At 40.9% G+C, this 25,215-nt stretch overlaps 1 protein-coding gene and 1 long non-coding RNA gene across 13 annotated transcripts in view; one reads left to right on the top strand and one right to left on the bottom strand.

Annotated features, from left to right (window-relative positions):
* The window catches only part of Serpinb11 (serpin family B member 11), a 40,009-nt gene that overhangs the window by 6,947 nt on the left and 7,847 nt on the right, over positions 1–25,215 (bottom strand). For 2 of the 6 annotated variants that reach the window (XM_087580552.1, NM_001443611.1), the window contains 3 exon segments: positions 4,029–4,214; positions 2,679–2,738; positions 1,240–1,359 (listed from right to left, as the gene is read on the bottom strand). In XM_087580552.1, coding sequence (XP_087436678.1) covers positions 1,240–1,359; positions 2,679–2,738; positions 4,029–4,214 — 366 coding nt within the window. 6 annotated transcript variants of the gene reach the window in all.
* On the top strand, positions 694–8,988 carry LOC102553197 (uncharacterized). 7 transcript variants are annotated; one of them, XR_015635453.1, is made up of 4 exons: positions 694–770; positions 6,094–6,311; positions 6,536–6,659; positions 8,701–8,988. It is a non-coding gene; the product is annotated as an uncharacterized LOC102553197 (long non-coding RNA). The 7 variants fall into 7 exon arrangements; XR_015635456.1 differs by having other exon boundaries at positions 694–774; positions 8,544–8,988; XR_015635452.1 differs by having other exon boundaries at positions 708–774.

The following is a 25,215-nucleotide window of genomic DNA, read 5'->3' as shown; positions in this document are numbered from 1 at the left end:
CTTACAGCAGTACATTCAAATAAAAATGGTGATTTTCATACAATGGGCACTTTTTTCCCTGACCCTATGTTTTCTCCTTCAACGTAAAGAGCAAGAGCGTTTGCAAGAAAAATTGTTAAGTATAACAGCTAATGGCTTTCTTCTTACCTCAGAAACAAATTCAAAATCACTACTATAAATCAACATTTATCTACTCGGGTCTGGGCCAATGTTTGGGAGAGGAAGAGGAAAGAAATTAAAGCAGCTCAAAGGAAATAGTCCATGATTTCCATCACCACAGCCACTCAACAGAAAACATTTTCATGAGCTTCTGTCAGAGTAGAAGGAAGACTCTTAGAATGTCTGCAGTACCAAGGTGGTCCACCCACCTCAGATGCAAAAATTTTATCAGAGATGTATGATGTCCGAGATAGCTTAAGTGGCAAACGTGGAAAGAAAACAGGAATTTGAGGCTTCTTCTTGACACTTCAGTAATCCCCGGTCAAACAGAGATGGTCCAAGGACAACAACAGCATCATGTCAGCCATTACAGGAAGGAGACTGGAGTTTAGTTAAGAATCAAATCTCAACCTTAATGATTATGGCTGTGACCTTTATCAAGTGGAATTTTCAAAATCTGTTTTATAGCCTTCAGAACTCATGGAAATTTTGTGTCTCTGACATAGCACAATGAAATGATTGTATGAGGTAATAATGCCTGTGATGAACTCAGAAGTGACTGTCACTGGAGATTAAGTAAATATTCAATGAAACTCCACACTTCAGTGTTGGTGGGTAAGAGCTGAAACCCCTCTCTAATCTTGGAGCTAGAAAAATATCTAATCCTCTCATTTTAAAGAGAGAAGTAACTTACCCAAAGTCATATGTGTAAGTAGAAGGAAACCTCTCCTCTCTTGGCTCACAGTTGAATGTGCTTTCAACTACCTCTTAATGGTCAACATCAAGGACCTTTGCTAAATATCAGAAATGTAGTTCACTTTTCTCCTTATCCTCAAAGGGCAACTCTTACAAATGCCTTCCTGTTGTGCTTATCTCTGACCTTAGTTCTTAACCACAGCTTTAGGGATTTGGCTGCGAAAGAAAGTTTCATGTGCTATTGAACAACTCTAAGTGAGAGTTTTGATAATGCCATGGCTTGGAAACTCTAAGCCCGAATTCATCATTGTAAGAATACCATGAGCTCTGCTCACTCTCCCTTGATCTTCTATATAAAGTTCAGAGGTTGCCATGTGTACTCACCTTGTGGAATTCTATTGCCTTTGTCCCATAAATTCTGTTAGCAATGCTGAGGGAATTCTGTTGATTAATGTGGGATACCAAGGCTCTGAACTCAGGATGCATCCTTCCACCTTGGCTGCACTGGGAGTGGTGAACAGAGAAGACATGTGAGTGCTTTCTGGCCACTGAAGAGTTAGAAATAATGAAAAGCAATATCTGCAGAGCAAGATGTTTGCCTTCCAATAGACAGCAGTGAACACAATGAGATGAACTTGATTTCCCTTAGAAAAAAGTTCTCATCCGACCATGCTGACTCATGTACTTACTTGATGATCCTAATAGTTTAACCCAAAAGCTTAAATTTTCATGAAAAAAGAGATTCTAATGCAAGTTCTTCTGTGGTTGGCAGTGTGTTTATATTTCTATTTTCCACACTCAGTCTTTTATATTTTTGATGGTTTGTTCTTTGTATTCTTTTTGTATTCTATGCATTGTGGCCATATTTACTCCTTCATTACCATCTCTTCTGTCTTAGATTCTTGTTGATCCTTTCTTCCCAACCAGGACATGGTGTTGCTGGGTAGGCTTGGCTCAAACTCATTATGTATACCAGTCTAGCACTGAACTTGGCAACCATCCTCCTGACTCCACCTCTAAGTGCTAAGATAATAGGCGTAAATCAACATACCCAAGCAATGTCTGAGATTTCTGAATGGCTACTTACACCAATACTTTAACCTTCACTAACAAGATTTAATACATCCACTTGTTCTGTGCAATAGCAGTTCTGATAAGTTTGCAACTCTAATACATATGACTGGGGATTAAGAATTCACAGATGCCAAAAAGGCAATACCTACATTTCCTGAATGAAATGGGTCTTAATAAGTAGGGTCTCTGAGAAGGTTTCAGTTATGTCTGTTTATGCATCTGTGTATGTGTGTGTGCCTGTGTCTATATCTGTATCTGTGTTTATACCTTTATCCCTATACACATGAACTGCTAAAAATACAATCTTGAGAGAATTCTATGCAAATGAGTGAATACCCCTTTGAGAATAACTAAGTACCATTGTCCCAGAGCATTAGGGATTGGGGCTGCATCACACAGTAATTAAAAGCCGATCATTTCTCAGTGATTCTCAATAGAATAATAAAACAATGGTGCCTGGATGAATCTGGCCATATCAACAGCAGACAAAGGCACAGAACAAAATGTCTGAAGGACAGCGATTGGATTAAAAGATGGGATGGAGAGGCTTTATCCTTGTTCCTATCACTTTACATGGGCTAAGTTCAACATTGCTGTAACTATGGGGAATGTTAACAAAGGACTCGAAGACAGAGCTGACTTCCTTCTGGTCCCAAGAGAGGACTCCACTCATCCAGACTGATGGATGACCTCCTGGTGTATACTGCTGAGAGTACTCAATGTGGATGGAGGCCCTGATAGAAGCATACCTCAGAAGAATTTTTTATCTTCGCTTTTAAGAATCCTGAAAAGTTGTCATAGTGGAGCACCTGAGAAAAGAAAAGAGGTCAACCAGCCACAAAAGTAATGTATGATCTATCAAATCTGAGAACTGTAGTATGCTTCCATTTCAGATCAAGACCAATATCAATAGATAACGTCTAATAATATTATGTTCTAGGTCCTGAGTTTAGTCTCCGGGTATTTTATTTAACCCTCCCAACAACTGGACAGATAAATTATCACCTTCATTTGATGTTAGCAAAACTGAGATCAGAAATGACAAGCACCCTTGCCCCAGTCCACAAGTTTTGCAGGTTCTAGGAGCAGAATTCTGTCATGGCAAGCCACTCTGCCTTCTTCCTACTCTTCAGGTCTTTAACCAGAGCATGGCTCACAGGGAGCCCTGGAAACATGAGTTTCCCAGTAAGTAGCAACAAGACAAGCAGCTATACTAAGAGTTATCAGGAGATATTTTCTAGGCATTCATAATGATAAAAACCCATAGATTGGAAAGGTCTTGCAGCAAGGGTCACGTGACATGTCACCATTCCTCTGTTTTCCTGGATGTAAAATGGGACTAATAATCTCTGCCTTTGAACAGGGTCGGCATGAAGAAATTTAATGACAAATTCTTTTTTTAAATGTATTTTAAATTTTACAAAGGTTTTTGGTTTAAAATTTTATAGCCAAAAAAAAAAAATAGTGTCAAATGTGTGCTCTATTATGTTCAAATTGTCAAAATAGAAGTGATCATGGAGGGGCTGAATCTAGGTCCCCTACATGCTTGCAGCAGACATCCAGCTTGGTCTTCATACAGGTTCCCTAGCGACTGGAGTGGGGGCTGTCTCTGACTCTCTTGCCTACCATTGGATCACCTTCCCGTACCTGGACTGCTTAGTTGGGCCGCAGTGGGAGAGGAGGTTCTTAGTCTTGCTGGGACTAGATGTCCCAGGGTGAGGTGATATCCAAGGGGGCATCCCCTTCTCTGAGGAGAGGGGGAAGGGTAACGGGGGTTGGGGGAGGAAGAGATTTGCAAGGGTGGCACTGGGAGGAGAGGTGGATGGGGCTGCTATTGGGATCCAATGTGAGTAAAAGATGAGTCATGGAAAAAGTGAAAAGTTACTGAAGAAATGAACTTGATATAAAAGCAGCTATGCAGGGCACTGATTTGCATTAAACTCTATTCTTTAAAACATTGGCCTTTCTAACACATATGACTTACCCAAGTATGCTTTTTCATTGCACAATATAGTTTTAAATGAAAATGACTGGTTTGTGAGACAAGAGGGAGTACATGAAAAATGTCTGTTTCCTGAGGGTGTTCTCCTTCAGATTACCTTTTCCATTTGCTCAGCACTCTTTCCCCTGGCACCCAGGAGAAGCATGCTTAGAGCATAAAACGTAGTGAGCGGAGAAAAGAAGATGTTTTCTCCCACGTTGCTACTGCTCAGCTCTTTGAACACATCAAGGCAAAATTCAGTATTTGCTGTGGTGATGGAATCCATTCTTCTCCCAAACAATGCCTATGAGTAGAGCAGAAAGACTTCAGTCCTTGTGTGCTTACTGTCTATGCTTTAAAATACTCCCTTTCCTGGACTGTGTGCCTCGGCTTCACACACTCAGACAAACAATTGTTTTCCCACCAGTCTGCCCCTGTTCAGAGCCTCACAGGAGGGTATCAGCAGTCCACTCAGTTTCCCACAAACAACCTGACACCTGACACAGTTTTATCCCCTTCCTGGTACTCTTCCAAGAACTGAAGTAAAGCTAGGAAGGTGACCCCGTCAGAGCCATATCAGGAGAGGAGCAGAAGACAAAAAACCTGAGAGAAAGGTTGATGCTACAGAGTGTGCTATTTTAGGGAAAGAGCATATTGGGAAAGAAAGTTTAGTCCTACGGACACTGATGGAGCACCAGGGAGAGTGGAGAGCCAGCCACAGAAACAGCAAACATCAAGAGGAGTTCCTGGCAACAAGGAGCAGTCCTTCTCTACAGGATTTGTTGCCAACAAACATTTCTTTGCTTTGTCTTCCTGGTAGTCAGTCTCTTACACACATTCAGGATCTTTCTCCATTGCTAGCAACTGATCATCCGAACTCATCAAACTTCACACCCGAGTCTTATCTGCCTTACACCCACACCCCAGGTGGCCTCATACCATCTCGGGTTCACTATTACTAACACCCTGATAGGTCGTTGTTAGAATTTGAATATAAAATGTGCCCCATAGGCTCATGAACTGAATAGCTCTTCTCAAACTGGTGTAACTATTTTGATAGGTGCTAGGAATGTTAGGTAGAACCTGTCTGGAGGAACTAAATCACTAAGCTTATATACTTGGAGCTATTCATTTTCTCTCCCTCACCCTCTCCTTCTCCCAGTCCCTGTCCCTCTCCCCACTTCTCTGTTCCCTTTATAATTTGTTCTAATCCATTATCCATTCACTATATTAGACTGAGCTTTCTGAAACTACAAGCTAACTGGAACCTTTTCTTACTTTTATATTTGTTTCTCCAGATATTTGGTTACAGCAAAAACAATGCTGACTTTGTTGCACATTTAACCTGCTCCTCAATTCTAGACCCATATATCCAACCACACACTTGACATTTACACTCAGATGCCTGATACACTTACATCTGACAGGATGGAGAGCAAACCCTTGGCTCCTCACCCCTCTACCTTGCCTCCTCCATCACAGCTTTTCTCATTTGTGGAACTCCTGACTGTACTTTTCCAATTTTTGGGCCAATGACCTGGAGATTATCCTTTAATACTTTCTCATTCTCATTCCCCTTCAGTCTATGAAAATATCTTCTTTCCTCTACTTTCAAAAATGCTCAGTCACCCTTTCTGATTTTACCACTTTAGTCAAAGCTTCCCCCTTCCCTCATAACAATATTGCAATTCTTTGCACACTTATTACCTCTTCATTTTCTTATGTCCCCTGTTGTGTTTTCTTGAGAGGCAAGAGTAATGTTACATAAAGGTCAGATGTCATCTTCCTCGGTACTCAGCATCTTCAGTACCCTGCCATTCTCAAAGAGAAGCCAAAGCCTTACGATATCCAGCATGGTGGTTCTCTGACCTGACCCTGGCCGTCTCAGGCCTCATCTCTGCCCCACTCCACTGACTCTCAGTGCTTAAGCTATTCCTTTGATCCAGTATGTCAAGCATGTCCATCTCAATCTCTACATTGTTTCTCCTTCCTCTGAGCTCTTCTTCCCACCAGTTCTCAGAAGACTCACTCTGGCCCTTCATTCAGAGAAATAAGCCTTTCCTTGGCCATTCTCTTTGAAAACTCAGCCATATATCTACATCATAGCTCTTTAGAGTCTTTTACTTCCTAGAACATATCACCTGACTCACTACACATGCCATTTTATCTGCTCTACTCCCTAGACGCCTGGCTCCATCAGATCGTGGATTCTCCTTTATTCCCATCAATGGACATATAGAAGCCCAGCATAAACAGATGTGAAGAGGAAGGTTTTAATACCATAAGTACAGCAATATGCAGAAATGCACAGACTTCAGTGGAAGTACAGACGAGGGAAGCAGATCTACTCTGAGAGGCACAGCCTGCTTCTACTGAAGGAGAGTTTTCCAGGAATGTGCAAGTAGGTAGAACATTGGTGAGAAAAGCAAGGGGTTGGGGATTTAGCTCAGCGGTAGAGCCCTTGCCTATCGAGCGCAAGGCCCTGGGTTCGGTCCCCAGCCCCGGAAAAAAAAAAAAAGAAAGAAAAGAAAAGCAATCTCCATGACCTTCTTCCCATCTGCCCTCCTTTTTTATTTTCTTCTAATTCTTTGCTTACTGTTATGCCTCCCCTCCTCTGCTTTCCAGGACAACATTTAAATGTTAAATTAAATCTTAAATGTTAATTACTCAGCAGTCAAGAGGAGGGCTGTCTGTGATGCAGATTCCTTGTGTGCTTAAGAAAAGACTTTAAGCTTCCAGGTCCCAAGAGGTAAGTCTTAATTGCCTAAACCAATTAAAACAATTCTACATTCTTTGCCAGTGAGTGGCTTAGGACTCAGAAACTTCTGGAATCCTTGTTTAGGAAATCCTTTCTCTGAAAAAATGTTAGTAAGAGACCTATAGGAGAACCTCCTTTTTCAGAGCTGTGCTGTCAACATTAAACCGTTAAAGTAGCTTTGCACGACCATGAGATAACCAGTCAAAGAAAACCCAACATGTCAGAGGAAAAAGATGGGGGAAATTTGAGTCCTCAATGACTCACTATTGAGTGGGTGGATTAACAGGCTTGGATCTACCCTGCTTTGTCATTTCTTGTCATGTCTTATGACAGCTTTTCTTGCTTTATAAAAGAAAGGTTTTAGCTGAGTCTACTGGTACTACTTGCAGCTAAAAGCATCACTGCTTACTTTAGGAAATCCGTTTATGCCTCCTTGTCCTGTAAGACTGACAGGCCCACTTCCTAAAACTCACAGTTTTCTAATGTATCTGTGCTTTTTAGTTAAACCTTCACAGATCTAGAAATACTTCATTCTTTAACCTCTCATCTCTCACATATAGTTCCATGTGATTTTAGAATCCTAGACTAAGCACATGTTTCCTAGGACAGTATAGTACACCACCAGCATTCCTCCCTGCTTTTGTCCACTGATTGTAGTCACCAATGTGTGTTTTGAGCCATGCCCATTTGACCTGAGCTCACTGGAGGTGGGGGGTGTGACCTTGTGTGTCACTGATTTAGGAATGTTTGCTATGCTCCCCTTTAAAGCTCAGTGCTTTGTGTTGTGACTGTCATTGGGAGCTGAGGGCACATGGTTCTCAGGACTGAGAGAGGGAGGGGTGCCCGTGGCTCAACCACATGCTGTCAGGAACTGAGAAGCAAAAGGAAATGTGTCACCTGTGGACTTTCAAAACAATGAACCATGGCATTTACACAGTGCCGGTGATAATCATGCATCGGCTAGTCCTCCAATTAACAATGCTCACTCTAAACCCATTTCTACGCACCAGATGCTGTGCATTTTAGCTCTGACACCACCCAGCACAGCACATTAGAACCACACCTGACCTACAGTCTTTCCTATGATTTTTTAAAACAAAATTATCACAGGGGGCTTTGCTGACCTTGCGTCTCCCTGTAGTCTGAGTCTTCAAAGCAGGATGCTGCCCCATCAGCTTACTCTTACTACAGCTCTCCATAATATCCATAATAATTGCTATCCTTGGAAAACATTCAGTAGTCTTAATAATAAAAGTCCACCCGGTACTGAGGTACATCCAAGCTGGCTTCTCTCTATACTGTATTCTGCTCTGCACTGGGTGGAGTTACTGGGCGAAATCATGTTCTAAGATGTAATTTCAGATTTATAAGTAAATGTAATTTTTTCAATTTATGCCATTTTGATTATAAAGCAGTCGCCGTACCCTGCAATTACCAAGGCTTCTTAAAAGACTTTAGAATACATACACAATAGGGTCACTTCCTGTGTTCTGCACTTTTTAAAATTCTGTTTGTTTCTTTATAATTGTGAGTAGAAAAACTCAAAGCATCAGCCTCCTAACCCTGGGAGCCAGGACTCTGAGGCAGCACATGTCCCTCTCCTTGTCACTCACCACTGTAAGCTAATTCACTCTCTTTCACCCCACTCTCAGATCACACTTTAGACAATATCCTTTATTTGTATGTGTTCTTGTAAAATATTTTGTCATGTTATATATTTTTTGGCTTTCACAAATAAGCTTCGGGTAAGTGGTTTATTCTTCATTTAGTATATATTTAGGATGCATCCACGGGTAGAATTGATCCCATTGGGTAGATCAATTCTGCTAGTGAATTCTTGTCTTTTCATCATATGTTAGCCTATTTACTCCCCAGGGACTGATGCTTCAGTGCGCCCTGCATCACAGCAGCATAGGAAGTGCTGTGAAGTACATCTTCGTATGCCCTGTTTACACACCTACACTAAACTGCCTTTGAGAAATAAGTGCTTAGATCACAGGATCCATGTCCACACCAAGTCCTGTTTGCGCAGGATTCAGTCTTTAGTCTTGAAGGATGAGCTATGCCTCTACAGTTCTGCAGAGGACGCCGTGGAAGCTTGAGGTTGCACACCGGTACAACTGGAACTGTGGCCCATCGCTCCTGGTCCTCCAGCTTCACTGCCAAGTGCTACTGAATAATGTCACGGCACTGGCAGATAACCTCAACAGGGAAGAGTAAATGAACAGCACAGTTTGCCTGACCTCACGGCTGAATCTGGAGCTCACAGTGCAAGAACGAAAATGCTGAGTTCATATATAAAGATGTTGGAAATTTATAATTGCAAGAGTGTCATGAGCTTTGTTGTCCACAGGTTTATAGTGCAGCATTCATGATGTCTATAATCTTAGTTCATCCTCTAGAACACTATGGCACAAATCATTCCCAACAGCTCTGGTTTTAAATTTTCATTCAATTAATCTTATGCTATAGTCTTTACTGACATTTTTGTACATCTGGGTGATTGTCTTTGCATAAACAAAATAATGTGTGGATGAATTACAGATTTGGGTCCAGTGAATATTTTGGGTTTTGTCACTAGAATTATCATTCCTTGAGGGAAAGAAAATAAATATACGAACTCATCATGTTTTCCCCAGAACATGAAGAAAAAAACATTAGAGAAAATAGCAGTGAATATTTTATCACTTCTAGACGGGTCATTTTACATGAGGAAGAATGCACTGGCTAAAAGTCTGAAAGCATGTGAATCCTGAAAAGCATGTGTAGATCCCATCATAGCCAAACTGGTATGCACAGGGAAAGACAGGAGCTCCATGGGAGATGATGCGGCGGAGTTTGAAAAGAGGGAGAGAATTATAGAAAGCTTTCTCCAACATCTCAGTACTTTTCTGCCTATATTTTAGGACAAGAAACATCATCTTCCAGGAATGTGGAATGTGACACCTAAAGGTAGCTCTATGAGAAAAGAAAGCTAAGAAGGAAACCAGAGCCTCTTGTCCCTTTTAGGTCTAAAAAACGGATTCAAGAAGAGATGGTTATATTCAGGAAATGTCAAGAGGGGAACATGTATCAGAAATAGAGCTGTAAGGAGACACAAAGAAATGCTCACACACATACAGAAAAACCCACAGATACAGACACCCATCTGCACACATACATACAGAGAGTGAAAGACACAGAAAGAGAGACAGACAAACAGACAGACAGACACACAGAGAAATTTACAGATACAGACACACACACACACACACGCAAACATACACACTCGGAAATAAATTTACACAAACATATATACACATACTTACACATGCACACAGAGAAATATCACAGAGACCAAAGGATAATACTTCTCTAAAGAATTAGGATTAATACTAAATAAAAATATAATCATAATTTCTTCACCAAAACAATTAGATTTATGAGACATAGCTGAATTAGTGGTTTTATGATGCACATTTTCAATGATATAAAAATATGCTAATGGCCTTATCAAGGGGTCAGTAAAGAGCCACATTGAGTTAAATAACAAGCTCCCCCCTTGTCTGACTCGTCACACACTTGGTAAGTGTCATCTTTTACTCTTATTTGTCGCCCTCTGACAACAATTCTACTCCTAAAGTACAGAAAGATTTCTCTTTACCTTTGTTGCTTTCTGATGGCGTTGGGAACAGTTTAGCAGGTTAGACTGGAGCTGTGTCCCTCCAAAGGAAATATAAGCCTTCACTTTTTGCTCCTCCCTTTCCACTGTGCTATTATGATTCAGCTCTTCACCTGCTGGGCAGGAAGTACAACTCCAAGAAGGAAGTCCTTCTGAAGACCATATAGTGGCTTTGGAAGTATTCCACATAAACTGTGCTTTTTGGATCACACTGTACTTACTACTCTTATTCTGCTTTACAAACAAATAATCATCAACAAACTTAACTTCCACTGAAGGAAGTTCAGCTATCTTTCCAAAGAGAATAGCGTGCATACATCCCATTGATAAAACCCATGTCAACTTTCCAGGGGTTGCCAGAGTCATTATAAACAACACAAAGTCATGCAGTTAGAAGTATTCTGATGGTGGTAGGCACTCCATGCCTGGAGGCACATTTCTTTCAAAATCTTCTGAGCTTTTCTTCAGGGAGCATGGGCCTTATGTGTAGCTTCAGCAGTCTAGTAGCAGAGAATTCATGTCTCACATAAAGACCGACACAGTGTGCTCAAGCCAGAACTATGCTGTGGTTTCACAGAAATGACTGCTACCAACAAAAGGTACACAAGCCTCTTAGAGAAAAAGCCACCAGAGGTGATGAGGTGCATGGCTAAGACAACTCAGAACAGGAAAAAGCTCCAAGCTTAAGATAGAGTGAAAGCTGCTGATAGAAGTTTAGGGGGAACCATAGAATCATGAACAAGAGGAACCCCTATGGTCTACCCAAAGACCTGGCTTACGTATGTAATTCACAGCTCAGTTTCCCCAGGATGGTACCAGTAGCCATGTGAAGCCATAAGGACAGACTCATGTGCATTTACTGTGGAAGAAAATAGTTTAGGACCACCGTTCTCTCCCTATTCTCATCATGCAATATGCCTTTAATTATATGAGATGCAAAACCATGAAAATGAGTATAAAAATATTATGCTCCTAATTCCCATTCAGTCTTCAATATTCTCATAAAAATAGTTTTATACAGTTAACCACATGGAACTAAAAGAGACTTCTCTACCATCCAATGTCTCTCTGCTCAGACAGCACTTTCTCCTCACATGATCCAACACCAGCTGGAGTCTTTGATGGTTTGGAAGGCACTTATCCTGTTATAGCTGATCTTCTCCCTCGTGATTATGTCCCCATGTCTCTTAAGATCCATAAAAAAATTGTTGAAGTTTTTTAACCTTTCTTGGTGTCTAAGAATTTGCTTCATCAAAGAAAAGTCTCTTTGTTACTCATCCTGCTTATAGCTCTATTATCTTCCCTGTTAGAAAGGAAGTGATTGTTGTAGAGTTTCCCTTGTGGGTGGAAGGATTTCCATTAGCCCAACACCCCTCTCCCCCTTAACAAGTCATTTGCTTCTTCTGTCCTAAGATCTTAATCTGGAGTCCTTGAAAATGAAGCCCGAGAGAAAACACAGGCATGGTACCTTCTTTGTGAAGTGATTTTAATGAGCAAGAAAAGAAGCAAAGAATCTACATTGATGGCTATTGAATTGACAATGGGTCCCAATGACTCCAACCTTCAGGGAAACCTTACCAAAAAGGCCCTAAAGCTATCTGTACAGAGAAGAAAATAAAAGAAGCATTCATCAATTACCTTAAATTCTATGCCACAAGGAGAGATCCAAAATGCTACAGAACATTGGAGTGTGTGCACGAAGGGTGTTGGCACACTGCTCCACAGCATGAGAATATCTCTGGAGTTCAAAGCAAGGCATGAAGAGAGATATTGTCAGCATGGGATGGAAAGAGATGTTTAAGGCCTTAAGTGACTAGTAGCCTCTGCCACAGCCGCATTAATTCACAGGATGACAAACCCTGAAGTGTCCAACAAGGCTGTGCAACACAGCCTCTTTATGAGTTTTAGAAAGGAGTGGTTCTCCTTTCATAGGGAGCCAAGTATCATAGGAGGTGTAGCTTCTTGTTTATGCTTTTTAATCTTAGCTTCCCTAGGATGGAGCCCCATACTGAGATGACAATAATCACAGCGAGTAGTTCATAACTTTCAATCTTCAATCTACATAACACATTACTGTGGGGTAAGTACAACTGTGTTACCAGACAAAAAGTGGGAAGGTTGAGCAGATTTAGAAACCCTGGTATTTCATATATCGGAAAATGGCTGCCTTCAGAGACATGACCCTGACTTACCATATGAGTAATGTAACTACTAGTCACATCACAAAGTGTTCTCCTTGCTAATGAGGAATCTAGATGGGTCAGGCAAAGAGTTTCCTGGACTTTCCTTCCTACAAAAGGTATTCAATCTCTGGGGTCCACCTTGAGTTAATCATATGCACCCATCTTCCATGATGAACAAGAAATAAACAGTTCAGACAAGCAAGGACTATCTCTCTCATCAAGAACAGCCATGGGTGGGAAGGGGGACTCCTTCATACAGAGCTGCTACCGATGTCCCCTGTAGATGGCCCCCCTGTGCTGTAGACAGGGACACTCACCCCTGAACTAAGCAGGAGTTCCCCCTTATCCTAATCCCAGGCTCATCTCCTGTCTGCCTCTTGTTCTCGACTCCACTCAAGAGATAACAGGATGCCTGGGAGTTTGGGAAGTCCTCCCTCCTCAGCCTCAACCTGTATCATTTTTCACTTGGTATGGGGCCCCCATCTTGTGCTGTGTTCTGCCACCCCCAAGCCCCAATGGTAGAGAGGATGAATTGTAGACCAGCACCCTCCTGTTTCATCTGCCTGAGCAGCAAGACTGAACACAGAACCACACATTACCTACTACAATGTTGCAATGTTAGTTTTGCTAACTTTGTGTCTGAATTCCTAGTCTTTCTCTCAAAATTGTTTCAGGACAATGCTTGTCTTGGATCAGATAGTCCTTGCACTAGTTGCAACCAACAGTCTTTGTCACTTGTTAAGGAGATTTTTCCAGAACTTCCAGGTAAACTGCAGCGATAATAGATTTTCACAGAAGTCTTTTATGGTCTGCTTGAGAGGAGCCTAGGCCCCTGTAGTCTATGTGCACAACTTTATAGAGCTTGGAAAGCAAGTTACATTGTAGTTACATGGTGCTAGAAAATATGAAATTGAAGATTGTTGTTAAGTTAGCATTAACATGTTCGTTGAAGAAAGCTATAGAGTGCATTTCAACAGTGTTCCTTCCCCAAACTTTCCAAAGTAATAAGTACCTGGAGCTGATAACCCATTTCATCTCCAGTTTTGATAGCATTAAATATAAGGTAAAGAATACATACTGATGTGAAAGGAGAGAAGGAAAATGATTCACCATGGATTAAGAAATTCTGATAGGGTGTCTTTAAGTACATAAGTATATCTCTACTATTATACATGGTTAAGAATTTTCAAAAGATACTATTTATCTTAAATTCTAATTTGCCTTGGTATAATATACTTTTTCTAGAGATTTACTTCTTTGGCAACTATTTGAACAAATATAGTAAATATGTATACTTAATGATATTTCATAAACTAACACATGGAATTAAGAAAGAGCCATGGGCATTAATCTTATAAGACATGGGGTAAAACTTTGGAAATTTTACCAAAATTTGGAAAATGTGGAAAGGGGGAAACTGATGAGGAAAAGTCTCACAAGATAGGTAAGCAATCAACTTGATTCCACATGAGATACAGACTCTCCTAGACTCGAGAATAGACTAGAGAACAGTGGATACATATCAAAGGTGAGTGTAAAACTAGAATATCTTCTCATGATCATGGATCATGTTTTCGACCATTCCTGACACTTAGAAAACTTTCAATAACCGTTTGTCAAAGAAAGCTAGTCACTTTTGAATTTGGGGGAAGAAGGTGTATTCAAGGTCAAGATAAGAAAATGGGTCAAAGGTTAGAATGGCAGATTGGAGCCCTAACAAAGCAGCCTATATCAGGCTCCCTCATCATCTAGAGGCTGGAACATGTCCCACTGTGAAGAAAGCTGAGAGTGGGATACTAACAAGATGTTTGCTTAGACTTCCAAGTTCTTGCCTTTCAGATTTCCTAGATCCTTAGAATATGACATCCAAACCCAACTACATTTTTTCACAGTTTTATAATGAATCATTTAAAACAGGGGCTTTTCAATAATATTTTGCTACTTTTACTTCCCTATGTATACAATAATTCTTTCTGAAGAAGCCATGTCACATAAAAAGCAGGAATATTTTTAATTACCTAAAGTTCTTTCCATTTAGTCAGACTAGCCCTTAACAAAGACTTGCACATAAGAAGACAGAAAACAGAAAGTGTGCTAGGACATACCCAAGAGAAATAACCAACAATGTCAATATTGTGTTTTCCAGGCAGTAGAGACAACTTTTAAACTACAATGAACACTTGAATGTACAAGGGTGTGTGCTTCATGTGCAAACCTTGTTACTTTTTTCTATACACTTGAAAAAGTTTTTCCAAGAAAGCCAAGAGAAATCAAAACAAAAACTAAAACAGAACAGGCCTTGTAAAAATATATACTGTAAATTACATCTACATACATTATTAAGAAACTAAATGATCTTCAGTCTGAGACACATTTACAATACATATTTAGAAAAGTGTTTATGTGCAGAATATAAATAGCCCAGACACTTAAAAAAAAGTTAAAGATAAGTAAATGAGTAGCTGGAGAGATAGCTTAATGGTTAATAGCACTGGCTGCTATCTGCAAGAATCGATGTTTGATTCCAAGCATCTACATGATAACTCATAATCATCCTTAATTCTACTTCCTAGGCAAGCAATAGCCTCTTCTGAACTCTAGGCATTCATGTGGTCCACACACATGCATGCATGCAGGAAAACACTCATACACATAAAATAAAGATAAACACTTTAATTTAGAAAACAATAAATAAGAGAATGTTTTGTACCACTATTGAAGAATATATATGAATGGCTATCAAGCACCTAACAAAGTGTTCAACATCATTAACCCGTATGAATTAAAGACACAAAGACATATCACATTGCAACCATTCAAAGCAAACCTCAGTATTAACTGATGATGTGACTCAGCTGGTAGAGTGCTTGTCTAACACACACAAGACTTGGAGTTCAATCTCCTCTGTTGCATAAAGCAGGACATGGTGGCACATGTCCACAATCTTGTCACTCAGGAGGTACACAGAAGAGGCTCAAGAGTCAAAGGTCATCCTCATCTGTATAGTGAGTATACAATTGAGCAAGGCCAGTATGCTTGATAACATTCTCTCAAAAGAGGAAGAGGAAGAGAAAGAAAGAAGAAAACCTATGGAAAAAATAAAATTGACTATGCTAGAGTGACAAGGATCTAGGATAACCACTATCTTCCTACAGTGCTCAGTTATGTGTAAAGCTGCTAGATTCCTTTGAAGTAAATTCATTTTCTCTGTGGCACAGCACATCCTCCAGGGTATTTACTAAAGGGGGAAATCATGTCAATTGTGAGTATAGTAATATTGATATTCTAAGAACAATGATTTCTTTGAGACACAGTCCCACTCAATTTGTCTCAGACCTCCTCCTCCTCCTCTTCCTCCTCTTCCTCCTCTTCCTCCTCTTCCTCCTCTTCTTCCTCTTCCTCTACCTCCTCCTCACCCTTCTTCTCACCCTCCTCCTCCTCTTTCTCCTCCTCTTCCTCTACCTCCTCCTCACTCTTCTTCCCGCCCTCCTCCTCTTCCTCCTTCTCCTCTTCCCCCTCCTCCTCTTCCTCTGCCTCCTCCTCACCCTTCTTCTCACCCTCCTCCTCCTCTTCCTCCTTCTTTTCCCCCTCCTCCTCTTCTTCCTCCTCCTCTTCCCCCTCCTCCTCTTCTTCCTCCTTCTCCTCTTCCACCTCCTCCTCCTCTTCCTCCTCCTCTTCCTCCTCTTCCTCCTCCTCCTCCTTCTTCTTTCTCCTTTTCTTATTTTGTGTCCACAATGCTGAGACTTGGGTATGTACACCACCATTACAATCTGACCTAGACAACAGTCGACATGAGTGCTAGTCAGTGGATATCAGTCAATAAAATAAGTTATGAATAAATGACACTGAACTAGAAATAAAACCAAGTTCTAGCTTAGTCCAGGGTTAAAGAGCTCCTGAAAGTCTTCCTTAGTATAGCTCTATAGATGTAAAGAATTGGGGTAATAAAAGAGAAATGTATTCCAAAGAGAGAAAGAGCCCTGGGATTCCAAAAATGGGTTAAGGGTCATTGGAAATGAGGACAAGACAGAAAAGTTACACAGAGAAAACCAGGAAGCAGAACACAGTTCTTACCCTAACTTCCTCAAGGGTAAGAGAAGCCAAACTCCCTACAGAAAGGTAACACAGACAATCCTACACAATGGATAAACTCACTGTTATTCCCAAACCTTAAATCCACTGGACGCATGACAGATTTGGTGTGTCAGCAGGTGTGTGACAAGACAATAGTGAGAAGAGAAGCCATTCTCTTCCCATCATGAGAGGATCATATTTCTCTAGACTAAGCTACTTGGACTCTGAAAGCAGTGGGCCGTTGCAACTAACAGAACCCAGGGATAGTCCACAACATCATCACAGCTAGCACCTGTGGAGGAGAAAAAGATGGATGGTCTACCACAGCATCCTAATGGAGGACAGACACACAGCACCTGTGGAGAGTACAGCAGACATGATCCAAATGAGGAATGCTTTAAGCAAAACCTGGATTCCTCTGAAGTGCATGGCAGACCAGAAATCAATGGCCTAGAGTGGTTTACTCTTCAGCCGATGCAGCACCAGCAGAAGTGCTTTGTTCTCTCTTTTCTTAGAAGAGCTGGAGATTGAGCCCTCAAGAGACAGTGATTTTCAAAAGAGATTTAAAAAAAAGTCCTCATGGCAACAGATGTATTCATTCACTTTTACTTATAAACATGAAAACTATGAATAAAGTGTAAGTTTGACTCCAAAAGTCCCCAGTCCTCAATAACTGAATCCAAAGATACTGAAATGATTGAAATGACAAAGAGTTCAAAAGTCTAATTTTAAAAAATAATCAATGACTCTAAAGAGGGTCTAAATAACGCTATTTGTGAAATCTAAACCAGTACTAGCTAAGGAATTTCTAGAAATCCTACATGGAAAAGATGGAAATAGTCACACAGAGGAACATCAGGAAAGAAAGAATATTTTGTGGGAAGAATAGATGAATCAATGGTGAACGGAAAGACTCATGTTTGCATGTTTGTCATTCTCAATAAAACAGTGATGTCCTGTGATGGATGAGAGAAAAATAAAAGCATTAGAACCAACCAATAAACTTACAAGAATCAGCAAGTACCATTCTGATGTACATTGACTTAACTATGTAATTGTATATGTACCTCTTTTTTTTCATTCTTTTTTTCGGAGCTGGGGACCGGTATATGTACCTCTTAATGAATAAAAAGGCACACATTGCTCCCAAAGCTGTGATTGAGTCATTCAGTGAACTGGAGATTGCCTTGGCTCATAGGGATCTCCAGTAATTCCACTACTAATTTAGTTCACAGGGATTTCTTGTTTTCTTATGTGTAATGATTAATCATGTATACTATTCTAAAATACCTTTAAAACAGATTAATAAATTGGTTTCACCTTTTATAAAATGCTACAGGTAAAATAGAAATAAAAAGAACATATAGAATGATAATAAGAGGAAAACTCAAAGCTCTGAGTGCTTGCAAAAAGAAAAAGGAGAGGGCATATGTCAGCAACTTGACAGCACACCTAAAAGCTCTAGAACAAAAAGAAATAAATAAACCCAAGAGGAATAGAAGGCAGGAAATAATCAAACTCAGGGCTGAAATCAACCAAGTAGAAACAAAAAGGACTATACAAAGAATCAATGAAACTAGGAGCTGGTTCTTTGAGAAAATCAACAAGATAGATAAACCCTTAGCCAGACTAACCAGAGGTCACAGACAGTGTATCCAAATTAACAAAATCAGAAATGAAAAGGGAGAGATAACAACAGAATCTGAAGAAATTAAAAATTATCAGATCCTACTACAAAAGACTATATTCAACAAAACTGGAAAATCTGGAGGAAACGAACAATTTTCTAGACAGATATAGTACTGAACTGAAATCAGGAAGATATAAACCATCTAAACAACCCCATAACTCCTAAAGAAATAGAAGAAGTTATTAAAAGTCTCCCAACCAAAAATAGCCCAGGACCAGATGGGTTTAGTGCAGAATTCTATCAGACCTTCATAGAAGACCTCATACCAATACTGTCCAAATTATTCCACAAAATAGAAACAGACAGAGCACTAACAAATTCTTTCTATGAATCCACAATTACTCTTATACCGAAAGCACACAAAGACCCAACAAAGAAAGAGAACTTCAGACCAATTTCCCCTATAAATATTGACGCAAAAATACTCAATAAAATTCTTGCAAACTGAATCCAAGAACACATCAGAATGATCATCCATCATGATCAAGTAGGCTTCGTCCCAGGGATGCAGGAATGGTTTAATATATAGAAATCCATTATCCACTATATAAACAAACTCAAAGATAAGAACCACATGGTCATTTCATTGGATGCTAAGAAAGCATTTGACAAAAGTCAATACCCCTTCATGATAAAAGTCCTGGAAAGATCAGGAATTCAAGGCCCATATCTAAACATAGTAAACGTAATATATAGCAAACAAGAGGCTAACATCAAACTAAATGGAGAGAAACTTGAAGCAATCCCACTAAAATCAGGGACTAGACAAGGCTGCCCACTCTCTCCCTACTTATTCAATATAATACTCCTATTATAATATAATATATAATATTATATTAGTCCTATATAATATAGTCCTAGCCAGAGCAATCAGACAACAAAAGGAAGTCAAAGGGATACAAATTTGAAGGGCAGAAATCAAAATATCACTATTTGCAGATGATATGATAGTTTAATTAAATGACCCCAAAAGTTCCACCAGAGAACTACTTAACCTGACAAAGAACTTCAGCAAAGTGTCGGGGTATAAGATTAACTCAAATAAATCAGTAACCTTCCTCTACTCTAAGGATAAACAGGTTGAGAAAGAAATTAGGGAAATGTCACCCTTCACAATAGTCCCAAATAATATAAAATATCTTGGTGTGACTTTAACGAAGTAAGTGAAAGATCTATATGACAAGAACTTCAAGTCTCTGAAGAAAGAAATTGAGGAAGATCGCAGAAGATGGAAAGATCTCCCATGCTTGTGGATTGGCAGGATTAATATAGTAAAGATGGTCATTTAGCCAAAAGCAATCTATAGATTCAATGCAATTCCCCTTAAAAATTCCTACTCAATTCTTTATAGAGATAGAAAAGGCAATTTTCAAATTCATTTGGAATAACAAAAAAACCCAGGATAGCAAAAAGTATACTGAACACTAAAAGAACTTCTGAGGGAATGACCATCCCTGATTTCAAGCAGTATTACAGAGCAATAGTCATAAAAACTGGTACAGAGACAGGCAGATAGACCAGTGGAATAGAATTGAAGACCCAGAAATGAACCCACACACCTATAGTCACTTGATCTTTCACAAAGGAACTAAAACCATAAAATGGAAGAAAGATACATTTTCAACAAATGGTGCTGGTTCAATTGGAGGTCAGCATGTAGAAGAATGCAAATCAATCCATGCTTCTCACCCTGTACAAAACTTAAATCCAAGTGGATCAAGGACCTCCACATCAAACCAGATACACTCAAACTAATAGAAGAAAAAGTGGGGAAGCGTCTCGAACACATGGGCACTGGGGAAATTTTCCTGAACCAAACTCCAATAGCTTATCCTCCAAGATCAAGAATCGACAAATGGGACCTCATAAAACTGCAAAGCTTCTGTAAGGCAAAAGACACTGTCATTAGGACAAAACAGCAAACAACAGATTAGGGAAATATCTTTACCAATCCTACATCTGAGAGAGGGCTAATATCCAAAATATACAAAGAACTCAAAGAGTTAGACTCCAGAGAATCAAATAATCCTATCAAAAATGTGGGATACAAAGCTAAACAAAAAATTCTCAGCTGAGGATTATCGAATGGCCAAAAAGACCTAAAGAAATGTTCAACATCCTTAGTCATCAGGGAAATGCAAATCAAAACAACCCTGAGAGTCCACCTAAGATAAAAAACTCAGGTGACAGCAGATGCTGGCCAGTATGTGGAGAAAGAGGAACACTCCTCCATTTTTGGTGGGATTGCAAACTGGTAAAACCACTCTGGAAAGCAGTCTGGAGGTTCCTCAGAAAATTGGACATTGCACGACCTGAGAACCCAGCTATACCTCTCCTGGGCATATACCCAAAAGATGTTCCAACATACAACAAAGACACATGCTCCACTATGTTCATAGCAGCCTTATTTATAATAGCCAGAAGCTGGAAAGAACCCAGATGCCCTTCAACAGAGGAATGGATTCAAAAAATGTGGTACATTTACACAATGGAGTACTACTCAGCTATCAAAAACAATGATTTCATGAAATTCATAGGCAAGTGGAATGAATCAGAAAATATCATCCTGAGTGAGGTAATTCAATCACAGAAAAACACACTTGGTATGTACTCATTGATAAGTGCTCAAATTATCCAAGATGAAATCCACAAACCACAGGAAGCTCAAGAAAAAAGATGACCAAAATGCAGATGTTCCCACTCCTTCTTAAAATGGGAAAAATGTCCATAGGAGGGGATATGGAAGCAAAGTTTAGAGCAGCGACTCAAGGAATGGCCAATCAGAGCATGCCCCACCTGTGGCCCATATCTACGCAGCCACCAAAACTAGATAAGTTTGGTGAAGCTAGAAAATGCATGCGGAAAGGGACTGGATATAGATCTCTCCTGAGAGACACATCCAGAGCATGTCTAATACAGAGGTCAATGCTAGCAGCAAACCACTGAGCTGAGAACAGGATCCCCATTGGGGATAATTAGAGGAAGTATTTAAAGAGCTGAAGGAGCTTGCAACTCCATAAGAACAACAATGACAACCAACCAGAACTTCCAGGGACTAAACCACTAGCCAAAGACTATACATGGACTGACCCAGGGCTCCAACTGCATATGTAGCAGAGAATAGCCTTGATGGGGAAGGGGATGCCCTTGGTCCTGCCAAGGTTGGACCCCCCAGTGTAGGGGAATATTGGGGGGACAGCAAGGGGGATGTATGGGGGCAATACCGGTATGGGAAGGGGAGCGGAGCATATGGGGCTTATGAACAGGAAGCTAGTAAAGGGAATAACATTTGAAATGTATGTAAAGAAATATATGTAATGATTTTTTTAAAAAAGAACATATATCAGCAGAATAAAAGCTATTCATGTTAACTTTATACTAAATGGGGGAAAACTGAAAATTTCACTAGACTGCAGAACAAGAAGGGTATGTCCTGTTTTTGTTTTATTCAATATAGTGCTTGAATTGTGAGCAGAGCAACACAAAAGTGAAGCACACTGCTGAGAAAGCATGGGACACGGTGTTAACACTATGTACCCTAGGGAACTGCACATGAAGGCAGCAGGGGTAACCTGCCCTGCAGAGTCACATCCAAAGCATTGCCCCTGCTAAGGATGGGGAGCCACCCCGCATTCCACGGTGACGGAGGTCACACTGCTATCCTGACTTAGACAAACAGTTTTTGCGAGGTGGGAGCCAAACTTACTATAGTGCTGCCATGCAATCCAGCAAACATATGCTCAGGTCTCATGTCAAGTTGACTATTGAGTCAACAAATGCCTGTCCACAGAGTCTTTAGAAATCTTTTTATAGTTTTCACAAATAAGAAGGGATAAAATGCCCTCTAGAGTGGTTAAACAGGCATTTCGAATCAGTACAACAAATCTGTCAAGCTATGAAAAGATGTCAAAGAAGCTTAAATGCATATGGTAAAGTAGAAATCAACCTGAGAAAATGAGACACTTAAATCTACAGAGACCTTTGGAAGACCTTTGAAATAGTTGCCAGGGGCCTAGGGAATGGCGCAGACTGAGCAGACATGAATAGATGGAGTACAGGATACTGTGACACTTACAGTACAGTTTAGGACACCTCTGCTTTGGCTTACATTTAGCAGTTGTGGCTTACTAACAAGATGTTAACACTAGAGGGAGCTGTGTTGGTGTGGAAGAGAAAATGCGCTCGTGTACTCTGTGCTTTTTGCTCATTTTTATGTAAATCTAAAACAACTACAAAAGATCTATTGATTGAAAAATAATTGGGACACTTGGCTTGTTTTAAGCCAAAGGTTTAAGAAGACCAGAACATTTGTCTTATGTTCTAGGGAATCTGTAGACCATGTAAAGGTCCCAGTACCTTGATGGAAAGAGCACATGGAGGGGTCAGTGACGATGTCCTACAGAAACAAGAGCCAAAGAATGAGCGGATGGTGAGAACTACGGAGCACGCACTTCCTTCTGTGTTCACTTTAAAAAGCCTCAAACCATTCCAGGTCACTTAGTGGATAGCAGCTATCAGGGACATAAGTGAGAGGGAGTCACTGGAGTATCTAACAGCAGCAGCCACCACTAACAGCAGAACAAGCGAGCCCCACTATGCCACATGCAAATTCCCAGCCCAAAGAAATACAAGCAAACAAAATGTTAAGCCACACAGTTAGAGAATTGCTTACTAAACAGCATGTGTTAGTCGATTTTCTTATTTCTATCACAGAACACCCAAAGAAAACACCCCCATGGCAGGCATGTAATCAAGGAAGGAGGGAGGAAGAGAGGGGAGCAGCAGAGGGATGGAGGGAAGAGGGCCAGAGACCTCATTAGTGACCATGTGGGTGCTGAACTCAGCTAGCCCACCTTGACCTTACCACATGCAGGTTCTCCAGACCTGCCATGAGAATGTTCTGGATGGTTCTTGATGCTGGTGTTAGAAAAACAAAGATAGTAATAAAGAAACTCTTATTACTTACAAATCAGAAAACATTTTGAATTTTGAGCTGTAATTCAGGTTTCCACTATAGTGCCTGAGCTAATTATACTTACAGCTAAATGCTTTCTCACACAGGGGTCCAATGGCTGCTGCTCAAAGAAAGCACATTTCCCTAGCAAGCACTTGTCACCTAGAGACCCTGGAATATTCATCTTAGCAAATGTCATTCCTTGTTCAGCTGCCTAGTTGTCAGTATCTTGGCCATAGGAGCATGATGCTGAGTCCATAATTAAATGGAACATACAGGGTACCTGTTGGGATTCCCTCTAGGCTCCACCCCACACAACAGCCAGGTGTGCCTGGTTCACTATGAAAGGGGCTGCTTGTCTCCTCTTTGCTCTCTCTTCTCTTCTTGCTCCTGCCCCCTTACCCTATCACCCCACTCTCTCCACATGCTCATGGCTGTGCGCTCTCTCTCTCTCTCTCTCTCTCTCTCTCTCTCTCTCTCTCTCTCTCTCTCTCTTTCTCTCTCTCTCTCTCTCTCTCTCTCTCTCTCTCTCTCTCTCTCTCTCTCTCTCTCTCTCTCTCTCTCTCTCTCTCTCTCTCTCTCTCCCTTTCTGTCTCTACTACCCCCTCAACTTCCCTCCCCATGCCCTAAATAAACTCTATTCTATACTGTACCATCATGTGGCTGGTACCCAGGGGGAAGGGTTGTCTCAGCATTGGCCTGCAGGGGCACCCTCTCCTCCCATACCTTACTGTGCCTGGAGAGCAAACATATCCCTGAACTCTTTTCTATTCATAAAATATAACATTGGTGCCAAAACCCAGGATTTAGAAACTTGAACGTTCACAGCCCCTGCTGCCACATGAAGTGCCATCGCTCACCACACCTACCAACCCAAACTTTGGAAAACTGGTAAGCTCCCTCCGTCCACTGATCAGGGTTTCACTGTCCCTTGTTCTAGAACCTCTAACCCTTGGGTGACCCCTCCCCCTCTCGGAAGTGGTTTTCATAATCCCCCCACCTCGGGCTCTTACTCCCATAGAAAAAATTCTAAGCTTAGGTAAACCGTTTTCCTGAGTCTGGGACTCATATAGCCACTAGCTTCTGCATGACAACCGGGCAAGTCTAGGCCTGGCTGTTTGTTATTAACTTTGTTCTCGGAATGCCAGTAGGAACATTTTAATAACTTCCACACCTAAAGGGTTGGTCTTTACTGCCTTGTCCCTACTTACTGGGGCATCTCCAGGTCTAATTCACAGTACCCCGCAAACAATATCTCTACATGGCCACTTAACTAGCACTTTAAAAGCAATTCTCTGGCTAGCAATCCAGAGGCTTTTCCCTTCTCCCCCCTTATTCTCTCATTGCTTGTTCTGTTTCTGTTTCTCTGCCCCTTACTTCTGCCACCACTTCATGCCACCCGGGCTTCCACATTCTTCTCTGGACACTGTTCTACTAAAACAATGATTTCCTGAGGCCATCTACCTGCACCCCCCATCCCTCCCTGCACCCTCACTGCTCCTGCCTAGCCATCTGGTGCTTCCTGGCATGTGCTCGAGTTCTGTCACACCACCTGAGCAGAGTTGCTAAGAGACTAGAAGAATGCTGCTAAGACACCAGCTCGAGTCCTGAGCCGTTTGATTTGGATTTTGCTGGCACTAGACTGTCCCCTTAATTCTATCACTGTCTCCACTGTGCACAGAGTCTGTGGCATGGGCCTCAACCAGCTGGGGTGCACTAGCTTCCTGTCCCTGCCCACAGCTCATGCCACCGTTGCCAGCTCTCCGGTTTCTTTTCATTCTGGTCTACACCAGCTCTAAGCTAAGTGTACAGTAGACAAAATTGGGCCATTTGTGTGTGTGTCTCTTTATGTGTTTTTCTCTGCTGGTACAAGGCAAAGATTTCTAGACAGTATAAAGGTTAAAGATGTTTAGCCTTGTTCACGCTACTGCTACTAAGTGATAGTGTGCTCTATTTGCTAGATACATTCTTAAACAAGTAGTTAA

The sequence above is a fragment of the Rattus norvegicus genome, chromosome 13 (genome assembly GCF_021556685.1).
Source record: "Rattus norvegicus strain SHRSP/BbbUtx chromosome 13, alternate assembly SHRSP_T2T, whole genome shotgun sequence".
In the NCBI taxonomy this organism is placed as follows: Eukaryota; Metazoa; Chordata; class Mammalia; order Rodentia; family Muridae; genus Rattus; species Rattus norvegicus.
This window is presented reverse-complemented; position numbering and strand designations above follow the sequence as displayed.